The following is a 13604-nucleotide window of genomic DNA, read 5'->3' as shown; positions in this document are numbered from 1 at the left end:
CTAATATTCTTTATTAGTCGTATGCGACATGATTTAATTCAAGATATATCACTGTATAGCTTCTAAATTTTTAATAATAAAACTTTTTTTAATAGAAATCCAAATTAATAATGTATTGTGAAAGCCGCTGGCGCTATATTTTTCAGTAACTGTTACTACATTATTATCTTTCAAGCAAACACGTTTTTCAATTTACCATTTGGCGGCAATGTTTTTGGAACTCCATTTTGTGGTTTGGAAAATTTCAGGTTCCATTTGCATTATTGACCTACCTGCACATTCAAACCTTAGAATTTATTTGACTCTCAAGATTATTGACCACATTATTTTGAAAAAAAAATGTGTATAATAAATCATGCAAACTGAGATGGTCAATTTTAACTGTTAGTTAATCTTATTATATCACTGCAACATGCAACAATAAAATGAAGTACAATGGTAAATTCTAAATTGAAAAGATGAAAAAGTACGTAGAAAGCATATTATTTTATTCCTTTTTTATTTTTCAAAATACAAAATCCAACGGCTAACAATAACTCAGCACATTACACCCGCTGGGCAGTGGTTGGGACACGTGTCAAAATTACATTACACTGTGTTGAAGCACGTGTGTCCCACAACACCTTACAATCCTCTGTCTTCTCGGAACTCCTCCTAACCCACAATCAAAAAACTGAAAATCCTTATCATATTTCCCCCAAAATCGCCCCATTTGCATTTACCCACGAAAATCGAATTCTGCGATTGACCCATTTCAATTCGTCCCTCTGATCGGGTAACGCGTCCTTCAATTTTTCTTCCAGTGGTTTCCCCCGTCGTTCAGAGCTAGGGTTCGATCTCTGGTGCTGCACCGCCGGCGCAACCATGCCGGAGATCGAGCAGGTGGCGATGGAGGACACTGCCTTGTTCGGAAAGTACGAGCTCGGGCGCGTTATCGGGTGCGGCGCCTTCGCGAAGGTGCACTATGCGCGCAACGTGCAGACGGGACAGAGCGTGGCCGTGAAAATCATCAACAAGAAGAAGATACACGGAACGGGTCTCGCCGGAAACGTGAAGCGTGAAATCACTATCATGAGCAGGCTCCACCACCCCAACATCGTGCGCCTCCACGAGGTTCTCGCTACCAAAAACAAAATTTTCTTCATCATGGACTTCGTCCGCGGCGGAGAGCTCTTCGGGAAGATCTCGAAGGGTCGCTTCTCGGAGGATCTCAGCCGGAAGTACTTCCACCAGCTCATCTCCGCCGTCGGCTACTGCCACTCGCGCGGTGTCTTCCACCGCGACCTCAAGCCCGAGAACCTCCTCCTCGATGAGAACGGCGATTTACGGGTCACCGATTTCGGGTTGAGTGCCGTCAGGGACCAGATCCGACCCGACGGGTTGCTCCACACGCTTTGCGGAACCCCTGCCTACGTGGCACCCGAGATTTTAAGCAAAAAAGGTTACATGCATAAAAATTTATATAAACAACTCCTTCAAAATAAACAAATTAAGTTTTTGTGATGATTTCTTGATTCTTCCCCGCGTAGTTTTGAAAACTAGTCCTTTCACGATATTAATGTGTGTTTTGAATTATTAATATTTTTTAAATGTTTGCTTTAATAGTTATATCATATATTATATTATATTATTGATAAGTTGTCACTAAATTTTATACAACTTTTTATTTCAGAGATTTGTATCAAAGACTTTCTAGTTAAAAAGTTCTTTTCCAAGAATTTCAGATCACAAGCTTTTTTTCTTTTTCTTTCAATTTGTATTAAGGATTTAAGCAATTGTAACCACTTAATTAAGGTTTATTTGTTTACTAACCAAAAACCACTTTCACAATGTTGGCCACAATATTATTTAACGTTTTCTACCAACATTTTGAATTATAGTCACAGTAGTAGTTTATTGCAATGACCACGATTTTTAAAATTTTACATCATTTGTAGCGTTTTACAAATCTCTTAGATGTTCCAATCTTGCTACTACAACCCCAATTTCATCTTCAAAGTATTTTATAATCATAATAAATAGAAAAAATATACAACCTCAAATGGTCAACAAAATTCTCTATTGTCAAAAATCAACAAAATTATATCATGGGTATTTTTGCAACATGGATTTACACAGAATTATTTTAAATTTTTATTTTTTCTCTTCATTTATTATTTTTATTTTCGTAGTTCTAAAAGTGTTTGTTCAAAATCACATTTTTTCAGGTTACGATGGTGCCAAGATTGATGTTTGGTCATGCGGGGTCGTTTTGTTCGTTCTCTCAGCGGGTTACTTACCGTTTAACGATCCGAACTTGATGGTAATGTATAAGAAGATTTACAAGGGAGAGTTCCGGTGCCCGCGGTGGATGTCCCCGGAGCTCCGGCGCTTTTTGGCGAAGCTGCTGGACACCAACCCGGAAACGAGGATTACGGTGGACGGCATGCTCCGTGACCCGTGGTTCAAAAAAGGGTACAAAGAGATCAAATTTCACGAGGAGGATTACGTGTCTGGGTCGGGTATCGGGTACGGGCCGAAAGACGAGAGGATAATGAATTTGAACGCTTTTGACATTATAAGTTTCTCTGCCGGTTTGGATTTGTCGGGGCTGTTCGGGGACGCCGGCGAGGGTGACCGGTTGGTTACGCAGGAGTCGCCGGAAAAGGTTCTGGAGATGGCGGAGGAGGTGGGGGCGGCGGCGGATATGACCGTGCGGTGGAAGAAGGAGTGCGGGGTGGAGTTAGAAGAGTTCAATGGAAGGTTCGGGTTTGAGGTGGAGGTTTACCGGCTGACGGCGGAGCTGACGGTTGTGGAAGCCCGGAAGAGGTGCGGCGACGGCGTGACGTTTAAAAGCGTTTGGGAGGAGAAGTTGAAGCCTTTGTTGCTTGGAGGTGCGACGACGTCGTATAACAGCGAAGATGAAGAACAAATAGATGAACAGCAAAATCAAGAACTACAACAACCTGAGTCGCAGCAGGTTGCCGGTGACTGAAAAAAAAATGGAATTGGTGGGTTAAAAAAATTAAAAAAAGAAAATGAAAATGTACAAAAGTGAAGAAAAAAAAGACAACATTATTGTGTTAGAGAAGATGGAGTTGGAAGGTGCAACTAGCCATCTTAACAGGTAGTGATTAAGTATTTTTTTTTCTGTTTTGTATATTATCATTGTTATTATTAATGAATAAAAAAGGAGTGAACTATTTTTTAATTTATTTTAGTGGAAGGGACTCCAATTAGCTCCTTATTTTAAGGGTATATGGAATTGAATTTAAGTGATGAAAAAGCATTGTCCACGATAATTTGTTTGAACTTTGTTGTTTGACATTGTAACAACTATGTTTCCTCTTTACCTCACATAGTTTTGTTTGGTTTATGATTTTTGTTATTGCAACTTAGTGGCCACTTTTATTCCCATCCATACTTCTAGAACTTACATGGGATCTCCTGTTTAATTGATTAAATTATTTCACAAAATTTTACAATAAAAAAACTGTTTTTCACATATTAAAATACTTTATATTATAGGTTCAATATCATCTTTTGAAAATTAATAATTTTTATGAAGTCATTTATACATACTCTTGGTTTTAATTTCTTTTTACTAAATAATAGTTTCTTATACAGAATTATGCAAGTTTGTTTTTCACATTTAAACTCAAATTTAAATAATTTACTTTACATCATCACACATGCATTATGTAAACCAACAATAGACTATGAATCAAAATAAAGTATTGGTTAATTGTTAGAGGATACCCTAAATAATTTTTGTAGTATCCATCGAAAAGCATTACGACTCCGTCACTATTTGTGTTTTATTTTCTATTTTCACTCTTTAATTGCAAACTGATATGTTTTTAACATGTTTCCTGTTTTCAAACACTCATATAAGAATTACAAAAACAATATTTGTTGTTTTTAATTTCTACAAAAATATTTGAATATATATATATATATATTATAACTTTATAATAATAAGGAAAAATAGAGAAAAAAAATTAAGATATGAAAAAGTTGAAAGTAAATCAAAGATGACAAAACCGTCAGTTCGTCCTGTTTTAACCCGCTAAATTCAAGCAGAGCCAAGTCACAGCTCACATGACAAAATTTTCATTAGGTTGAAAAGTTAAATTTTTTTCGCAATTTTTCATTTTGTTTTCTCTGTAATTTTGTTTGGCCAGTTTTCAACTTCCAGCTTTATGAAGAGTAAAATCTATTCATGCGAACAAAGCCTTAAAGATGAAGAATGGGAGAACACAATCTTAGGTTTAACTATTTACGGATTAGTAGGTTAGGTTACTTCTTCTCACCTATAATTTAAGGTTTTTTTTTTCTCTATTTTCAACCATTTTTCCTTGTACTTTCAATTTTTTTTTTAAAATTTTAATATTTTTTTAATTCAAAAAGTTTTGCATTTAATTTTTTGTATTTTAACGAATTTCAAATTTTATTAAAATAATTTTTCTTTTATAGATTTAGAAATTTGTTGAAAGATTTTTCAAGACTTTAATGAATTTTAAAATTTGTTGAAGGAAAAATTATTCAACACATTTCGAAACCCTTCAAAATTCGTTGAAAAAATATAACCTTTGAAGCTATTTTTGAAAATTGGAAGAGTATGATGAAATGTTTGGAAGTGCAGGAAGAAACAACCTCATGTTGACCACACTATTTTAGGATAACAAGTTTAAAAATCTAATCTAGTCCATTTTATTATAGTTGGACTCGTAGGTGACCCATCAAACTCAACCTATTTTGGACTATTTTTTCCTGCGTCTTTTCACATTTCTTCCTACACCTCCACATCTTTTTAAAATTTCAAAACTATCCCTTGCATTTCAAAACATCTTACACCTCATTTTCTTTTTATTTCAAAACCTGTTGAGAGATTTTTTTTTCAACGAATTTTGAAATCTGCTGAAGAAAAAAATCTTTTAACAGATTTTGAAATTTGTTGAAGAAAAACATAATTCTGAGGTTATTTTTGGAATGTGGAGGTGCACGGAGAAACACTCCCTATTTTGTCACTTTAAATTAAATGGGTAAAATATTGAGAATGGTCCAAAATCAAAATGAAAGCCCATAATTTAAGAGAAAATACAACCTTTATTTTTTGGCTGTTTCACCCTACACCTCCAATGATTTAATCCTACACCTTTAATTTCGAAAAATAACTTTACATTTTTCTTCATCGAATTTCAAAATTTGATGAAGCATTGGAAAATCCTTCATCGAATTTCAAAATCCGATGAAAAAAATAATTTCATCGAATTTTGAAATATGATGAAGAACATATAGAGATTTTTGCATCATAAAAACAATTTAGAAATTTAAAAAAAGTTTAAAGATGTAGGATGAATAGATTGGAATACAGGATAAAACAACTTTTTTTTTCTTACATTTATAAAGGTAATCTATAAGGGTGTTGAAAAAGTTGAATCTACCTTGGTTGAACAAAGTGTGTAATTCGAAAAGCTATTATGATTTCTGCAAGTTAAAATTCTGAATTTTACATTACATAGTGTATAAACATATTATAGATTTTAGAGTTTAGAATATATTTTCAAACTTTATAAAAATTATTCTACATGATATAATTTAAAAATTTAAAAATTTAAAAATATATTATGAATATATATAATTCTAATATGAAAACACATATTTTAAATCTCATAGTTTAAAATATAGTCTCTAATTATGTAATCTGAAAATCCAAAAATATATTTTGAATACACATTTTAAAATGCATTTTTATATTAAAATTATAAATGTATTTTAGATTATTTAATTTGAAATATCCTTTTGGGTTACATAATTTAAAAACGTGTACATGTATTATAAAAACGTGTAGTATGAATTATATAATAGAAAATGTATTTCCAACTCTCACAATGTTAGACATTTCCATGGCCAAACGAAGGTACAAGAAGAAACTCAGAAAGTGCAAAAAGTAATCGGTTATCCGATACACTGTGAAATTCGAGCCTTCAGAGATCTAATCAAAGCCCTTGTGATGCCCGCAAACCATTCTCTTTCATTTCCTCAAGTAGTCTTACTTGCACATCACATTCTAGTTTTGCTAAACTTCCTCTAAGATCTCCTTCGATGTGCAATATACCCTCAATGGGTGCCAATAACTGTAGTAGAGAATGAACAACATTGCGTTAGATTCAATGATCTGAACTACAGTTGGAAAATTCAAGACTGCAAAATGGAGGTTAGTTCCTATTGAATGTATCCGGTGTTACTGTTTCTGGTTTACTGTTCCTGTGAACAGTATTTTCGGTTTCTAGGTTTTCTAATTTGGGGGTTTTGCTATTTTCTGTTAGTTAGTTAGTTTGGCTGTTTTTGCTGTCTTACTGGAATCATATATAAAGGTTTCCAGCCTCTGTAAACAAACAACACATATATTCATGCACATACGTTTTCTCTCTTTTTCCCTTATCTCTATTCAGTTTAAGGAGCTTACCTCCGTCGCGAGTCGGTCCCACCGTCGTCCTTTTTCCGATCCACCACCGTCGTGGTGCTCCTGCTGGAGGAACATGGAGATCCCATTTCTCTCCTCTTTTCGCATCTGGCTCACCAACGCTTCTCTGACTGTCGAAGACTTCCAGTGAGACTTTTGTCTCACGTTGCTGGGCCTCAAGTTGTGGGCCTCTGTTTTCCTGCTGGGCCACTGGTTTCTCTTTATGGTACCAGAGCAGGTCTTGGACCTGTTCTACCACTGATTCCGCTGCACATCCTTCTTCTTCTTGATCTTTCTTTGGTTCTTTGATTTGTTTTTTTTCTTGCTAAATATGGAAAAACTGGACCAGACCAATAACCCAGTCAGTCCCTACTACTTACACCCAGGGGAGAACCCAGGCACCTCCCTCATATCTCAGGTCTTGAATGAAACCAACTATACTTCTTGGAGTAGAAACATGAGAAGGGCTCTCTTATCCAAGAACAAACTAAAATTCATAGATGGTGGCATCACAAGACCCGAAAGAAGTGACAGTTTGTTTGATTCTTGGGAAAGAAACAACATGATGGTGCTATCTTGGATCATCAAAACCCTCTCACCCCAAATAGCTGAGAGTGTGATATACGTAGAGAATGCACAAGAACTGTGGGAAGAATTGAAGGAAAGATTTTCTAAAGGAGATCACTTCAAATTCTCAGATTTACTCCAAGAAATTCACTCCATCAAGCAAGGTGAAAGGAGTGTGACCCAGTATTTTACAGATTTGAAAATCTTGTGGGAAGAACTTGAATTTCTAAGACCTATTCCCATTTGCAGTTGCAAAATTCCATGCAAATGTGATCTGTCCAAAGCATCACAGAAATACAGGGACATGGAGCATGTCATATGTTTCCTAAAGGGCCTAAATGAATGCTATGATACTGTTAAAACCCAGATATTGCTTATGGAGCCTCTACCCAACATTAATCGTGTATTTTCCCTCATCATACAGCAAGAAAGACAAGGGAAAAATGATTCTAATCAGAATGACAACAAGGTTCTTGCAAGTGCCAATGAAAAGCAAAATCAATGGAAGAACAATCAAGGTTGGAAGACTTATGGATGTGGAAATCCTCCCAGAAATCAAGGAAGAGGGAGAGGGAGAAACCCCAACTACGGAAAACAGTGTTCCTACTGTCATAAGATGAACCACACCATTGATGAGTGTTATTCCAAGCATGGATACCCACCTTGGTACAAAAGGAATGACAACAGTAATGAAAACAACACTGGACAGAGTGAATGGGGGGCAGCTAATGTATGTTCTACATCTACTGAAGTGCAGACAAGTCAGCAAAATGTCACTCAAAATTCTTTCACTCATGAACAGATGCAAAAGATACTGCAAATGCTGGAGAAAGTTGACACACCATCTCACAGCATCAGTCAAATCCAGAAAGACAACACAGAGAATGCACCAGGTACATTTTCATGGATCATAGACACAGGGGCAACAGATCATGTGACCCATGATAAAAACCAGTTTACAACTTTCTATAAAATCAGTCCTATATCAGTGAAATTACCCAATAGTTCTACTGTCACTGCTCATTATGCTGGAACCATACATTTCTCTAAAGAATTTGTGATTTTTAACGTTTTATATATACCAGAATTCACCTTTAATCTCATATCTGTTCAAAGCCTCACTAGGGATATAAATTGTACACTGACTTTCTCTTCTAAGATGTGTGAAATTCAGGACAACTCAACATTGAGGATGATTGGATATGCTAGTGTGTGCAAGGGACTCTATCATTTACAATCTTTTGGAAGGAATTTAGCTCCTAGTTTTGCCTTTTCGTATGAACATGACAATGTAAATATTTGGCATTTTAGACTTGGTCATCCTGGACATAAAACTCTTGATAAGATGTGTAAAGTTTTCCCTTATATTCAAACTGTTAGTGATAATGACGCTTGTGATATCTGTCACTTTGCCAAACAGCATAAATTGCCTTTTTCTAAAAGCACTTCTTTATCTGATGACTGTTTTGACATGATTCACTGTGATATTTGGGGTCCCATATCTACCCCCTCTGTACATGGTCATAGGTATTTTTTAACTGTTGTTGATGACTACAGTAGGCATACTTGGATTTTTCTTATGCATAATAAGGGCCAAACTAGAGAACTGTTGCAGAGCTTTATTGCTAAGGTTAAGACACAACATAATAAGGCTATTAAAGTAATAAGAACCGATAATGGACCTGAATTTAATTGCTCTAGTGTCTATAATTCATATGGAATTGAACATCAAAGAAGTTGTGTTGAGACTCCACAACAAAATTCTGTTGTGGAAAGGAAACACCAACATATATTGAATGTAACCCGCAGCTTGAACTTCCAATCTAATATCCCTCACATATATTGGTCCTATGCTCTATCCCAAGCTGTTTATCTGATCAATAGACTTCCCTCTCCTATCATTAAAGACAAAACCCCTTATGAACTCTTACACGGTAAATCACCCACCTATCTTGACTTAAAGATTTTTGGTTGTCTATGTTTTGCCTCTACCTTAGAAAGTAACAGAAGTAAGCTTGATCCTAGAGCTAGAAAGGGTATTTTTCTAGGATACAAGAGTGGGATAAAAGGATATATAGTTCTTGACATTAATAGTAGAGAAATATTCATAAATGGGAATGTTATCTTCTATGAAAATATTTTCCCATATAAAGACAAACAAGCAGGAAGCAGTAATCATGATAAAGATAAAAGAGACATATTTTTTCTTGATGACATTACTTACAGCCATGAACAAGGTTCTACTGAGAATGAGAGATTTACTGAAGAGGAAGCTGCCACCGAGAATGACAATCCTATAGATCAAGAACTTGGAAATGCACAGAGAAAATCCAGCAGAATGAGAAGGACTCCAGAATACTTAAAAGATTACATACAACAAAGTGATCACTCTCCATCCACTCAACTGTGTGCCAAAAATGGTTTGATTACTCCCTATCCCATTAAAAAATTTTTGTCTTATAAATCTCTTTCAGATAAGCATTTGAAATACACTCTTGCCATAACTGTGAATAAAGAGCCCAATTCCTATGAAGAAGCTAGAAATAGCCCTGAATGGGTTGATGCTATGAGGAAGGAAATACATGCTCTACAGATGAATAAAACCTGGTATTTGACCCAACTTCCTCCAGGAAAGAGATCTATCGGATGCAGATGGGTCTATAAGGTGAAACATAAGGCTGATGGTACGGTTGAGAGATATAAAGCCAGATTGGTAGCCAAAGGCACTCAACAAGAGGGAATAGATTTTTTGGATACTTTTTCCCCAGTTGCTAAACTCACTTCTGTTAGACTTTTGTTGGCTCTTGCAGCCTCTAAAGGCTGGTTCCTACATCAACTTGATGTGGACAATGCCTTCCTTCATGGAGATTTGAATGAAGATGTTTATATGGATCTTCCTCCAGGATTAAATGTTGATGATAAAGGACTGGTGTGTAAACTAACCAAATCCTTATATGGGCTGAGACAAGCTAGCAGACAGTGGTTTGACAAGCTTTCATCTTTTCTTATTTCTTCAGGATATACCCAATCTAAATCTGACCATTCCCTGTTTGTTAAAAGAACCCCTTCGGATTTCACAGCCTTACTTATATATGTTGATGACATTGTCTTGACAGGGAATTCAATGAAAGAAATTAATCTCATGAAAACCCTTTTGGATAATCAATTTCAGATCAAGGATTTAGGAGAACTCAAGTATTTTCTTGGGTTTGAAGTGGCTAGATCGAAGAAAGGGATACACTTGTGCCAAAGGAAATATGCCTTGGATATCCTAGAAGAAACAGGAATGCTAGGGAGTAAACCTAGTTTCACACCCTATTTGAGCAATACTAGCAGTCTGTACAAAAAGGAGGATTATATGGAGAATCCTAGTGATTATAGGAAATTAATAGGAAAATTATTCTATCTTACTAACACTAGGCCTGATTTATGTTTCACTGTCAATCTCTTAAGTCAGTTCATGCAGGAACCAACTAAGCACCACTATCAGGCCTTACAACATGTACTTAGGTATGTCAAATCAAGTCCAGCTGAAGGACTTTTCTTTGCTGCTGATTCTAATCCTCAGATAAAGGGCTTCAGTGATTCAGATTGGGCCACATGTCCTAATACAAGAAGGTCTACTACTGGATACTGCATTTTCTTAGGCAACTCTCTTATCTCGTGGAGGTCAAAGAAACAGAGTGCGGTGTCAAGGTCTTCCACGGAGGCTGAATACAGGGCTCTTGCAGCTACAGTGTGTGAGATGCAGTGGTTACACTATCTTCTTCAAGATTTACACATTGAGCCAACAACTACTGCTGTCCTTTATTGTGATAACAACTCAGCAAGGCATATTGCTCACAATCAAAGCTATCATGAGCGAACCAAGCACATAGAGTTGGATTGTCACGTTGTTCGTGAGAAAATACAAGCTAAGCTCCTACATCTGCTTCCCATTCGATCAGAAGGGCAACTTGCAGATATAATTACTAAGTTTCCTCACTGGACTAGGTTCAAATCTACTATTCCCAAGCTTGGAATGATGAATATCCATCATCCAGCTTGAGGGGAGGCTATTGAATGTATCCGGTGTTACTGTTTCTGGTTTACTGTTCCTGTGAACAATATTTTCGGTTTCTAGGTTTTCTAATTTGGGGGTTTTGCTATTTTCTGTTAGTTAGTTAGTTTGGCTGTTTTTGCTGTCTTACTGGAACCATATATAAAGGTTTCCAGCCTCTGTAAACAAACAACACATATATTCATGCACATACGTTTTTTCTCTTTTTCCCTTATCTCTATTCAGTTTAAGGAGCTTACCTCCGTCGCGAGTCGGTCCCACCGTCGTCCTTTTTCCGATCCACCACCGTCGCGGTGCTCCTGCCGGAGGAACATGGAGATCCCATTTCTCTCCTCTTTTCGCATCTGGCTCACCAACGCTTCTCTGACTGTCGAAGACTTCCAGTGAGACTTTTGTCTCACGTTGCTGGGCCTCAAGCTGTGGGCCTCTGTTTTCCTGCTGGGCCACTGGTTTCTCTTTAGTTCCATCTGCATGGATAAGAATTTTATAAAGGTACATGCCCTCATCATTACTGTAAGTACCCACTCCCAATCCTCTCCATGAAAATCAAATTCTGCTGGGTGTCTCCATTTCCCCCACCGCTAGCATGAAGAGATCGCAGTTTTGTTGACAGAGAAGGTGGCCTTATAAAAATCTTAATGTCTGGTCTTATTGCTTCTTTCTTTTTGCAAAGTATTAATATAGTACCAGCCTAATGTAATTAAGTATCACTCTTATTACTCATTTATCATCTTAACATTATAATTAACAATATTTAACAAGTTTGATTTATAATAAATTAAATAAAACCAGCATTTATGTTAACTTAATTTTTTGTAATTATTTAATTTTGTTAATATAAAAAATACATTTTAAATGTTTAAGTTTTATGATATAAAAAATGCATTTTTGTAATTATTTAAATTATTTTTAAGTTTATTAGATTATTTAGAAATGTTTAATTTATTATATTAGTTTATGATTTTATAATGGAGGAAAAAAAGTCCAACGAAGAAGAGAAGAAAGATGTGTCTGTTTGCCTAAAAAAGAGCAAAGGGGAAGGAAAAGTGTTTTATTCTACGGCTCCATGATCTCTTTTTCACTTCCAAAATTTTATTTTTAATTTTCTGACATTTTATCTTGTATCTTTAATTTTATAAAAAATTTTATTTTAATTTTAATAAATATATTTTTATTTTCTTTTTTTTAAAAAAATACTTTACACCATCGTAATAATAATTAAATTTAAAATTTAAATATTATTTAATATAATTTTATATTTTAATAATTATTAAAATATGATTTATATTATAATAATAGTTATATTAAAAATATAAAAATAAAATAATTAAAATAAAAATAAAAACAAAAAAGTAAAATTATATTAAATAAAATATTTAATATATTCAAATATATTAAATTATATTAAAATATTAAATTAAATAATTATTAAAATTTAAATAATAAACAATATTTTAAAACGATTATTTATCAAATAACAAATAAAATTACATTAAATAAAATATTTAAATATACTAAATTATATTAAAATTTTAAATTAAATTAAATAATTATTAAAATTTATATATAAAATAAAATTTTAAAAATCATTATCGGATATCCGATTCATAACTTATCACATATCTATATCCAATCGAAATTTTGTTTTTTTAAAATTTTAATAATTATTAAATTTAATTTAATATATTAATATAATTTAATATATTTAAATATATTAAATATGATTTTAAGTATTATTTTTATTTTTATTTTTATTCTTATTTTAATTATTATTTTTCAATTTTCTTAATAAAACTATTTTAAAAATATAAAATATATTTTATTAATTATTAAAATATAAAAATATAATAAGTAATATTATAATTTTTATTTAAGTTTAATATTCACTAAATTTTAAATAAAAAGCAAAAGTATTAACATATTTTATAGGTTTTAATATATAAATAAGTTTTATAAAATTTTCATTTCTATTTAAAATTTAATAATTATTTAATTTATTTTAATATTTTATTATAATTTAATATATTTGAATATATTGAATCAAATTTATTATTATTATTATTATTATTATTTTATTTTTATGTTTTTAATATAACTATTATTATAATATAAATTATATTTTAATAATTATTAAAATACAAAATTATTTTAAATAATATTTAAATTTTAAAATAAATTAAATTAAATTATTATTAAGGTAGTGAAGATTGTTTTTAATAAAAAAGAAAATAAAATGAAAAAGTATTTATTAAAATTAAAAATAAAATTTTGAAGAAGTGTAGGATGAGATCTAGGAGGTATAGGATGAAACACTCTCCGAAAATGTGAGAGAAACGGTTGAAGAATCTTTTACTAGATTTTTTTAGTTTTTTACAAATTAAAAACGTTTTTAATTAGGGGTGAAATAGGAATTATCTTAACTTTTGGAGGTGCGGGAAGAAAACCTTAAAGGTGCAGGGTGAAACCCCCTGTTGGTAGTGATAACAAGCCCATGACAAATACAATTCTAAACCCAATTTAACCTTGCGC

The 13604-nt window shown here is 33.4% G+C and overlaps 1 protein-coding gene and 1 long non-coding RNA gene across 2 annotated transcripts; one reads left to right on the top strand and one right to left on the bottom strand.

Annotated features, from left to right (window-relative positions):
* Positions 1-512: 512 nt before the first annotated feature.
* LOC124822054 (CBL-interacting serine/threonine-protein kinase 11-like) lies at positions 513-3194 on the top strand. Its single transcript, XM_047294015.2, has 2 exons — positions 513-1441; positions 2208-3194. Exons 1-2 carry the CDS (start codon positions 865-867, stop codon positions 2972-2974), a joined length of 1344 nt encoding a protein of 447 aa, XP_047149971.1. The 5' UTR covers positions 513-864; the 3' UTR covers positions 2975-3194.
* A 2623-nt stretch (positions 3195-5817) lies between these two features.
* On the bottom strand, positions 5818-11770 carry LOC148198712 (uncharacterized). The gene is made up of 2 exons (XR_015779961.1): positions 11315-11770; positions 5818-6119 (listed from the first exon to the last, which is right to left on the bottom strand). It is a non-coding gene; the product is annotated as an uncharacterized LOC148198712 (long non-coding RNA).
* Between the last annotated feature and the right edge of the window lie 1834 nt (positions 11771-13604).

The sequence above is a fragment of the Vigna umbellata genome, chromosome 5, assembly GCF_029865625.1.
Source record: "Vigna umbellata cultivar VRB3 chromosome 5, Vumbellata_1.0, whole genome shotgun sequence".
Taxonomy (NCBI): domain Eukaryota; kingdom Viridiplantae; phylum Streptophyta; class Magnoliopsida; order Fabales; family Fabaceae; genus Vigna; species Vigna umbellata.
Note: the sequence above shows the minus strand (reverse complement) of the source record. Positions and strands in the feature narration are given on the sequence as shown.

Bases quoted from the DNA above. Each gene is read 5' to 3' on its own strand.
- LOC124822054 (XM_047294015.2), top strand. From the start codon at position 865: ATGCCGGAGATCGAGCAGGTGGCGATGGAGGACACTGCCTTGTTCGGA. The intron at 1,442-2,207 runs GTTACATGCATA...ACATTTTTTCAG, and splicing joins CGAGATTTTAAGCAAAAAAG to GTTACGATGGTGCCAAGATT.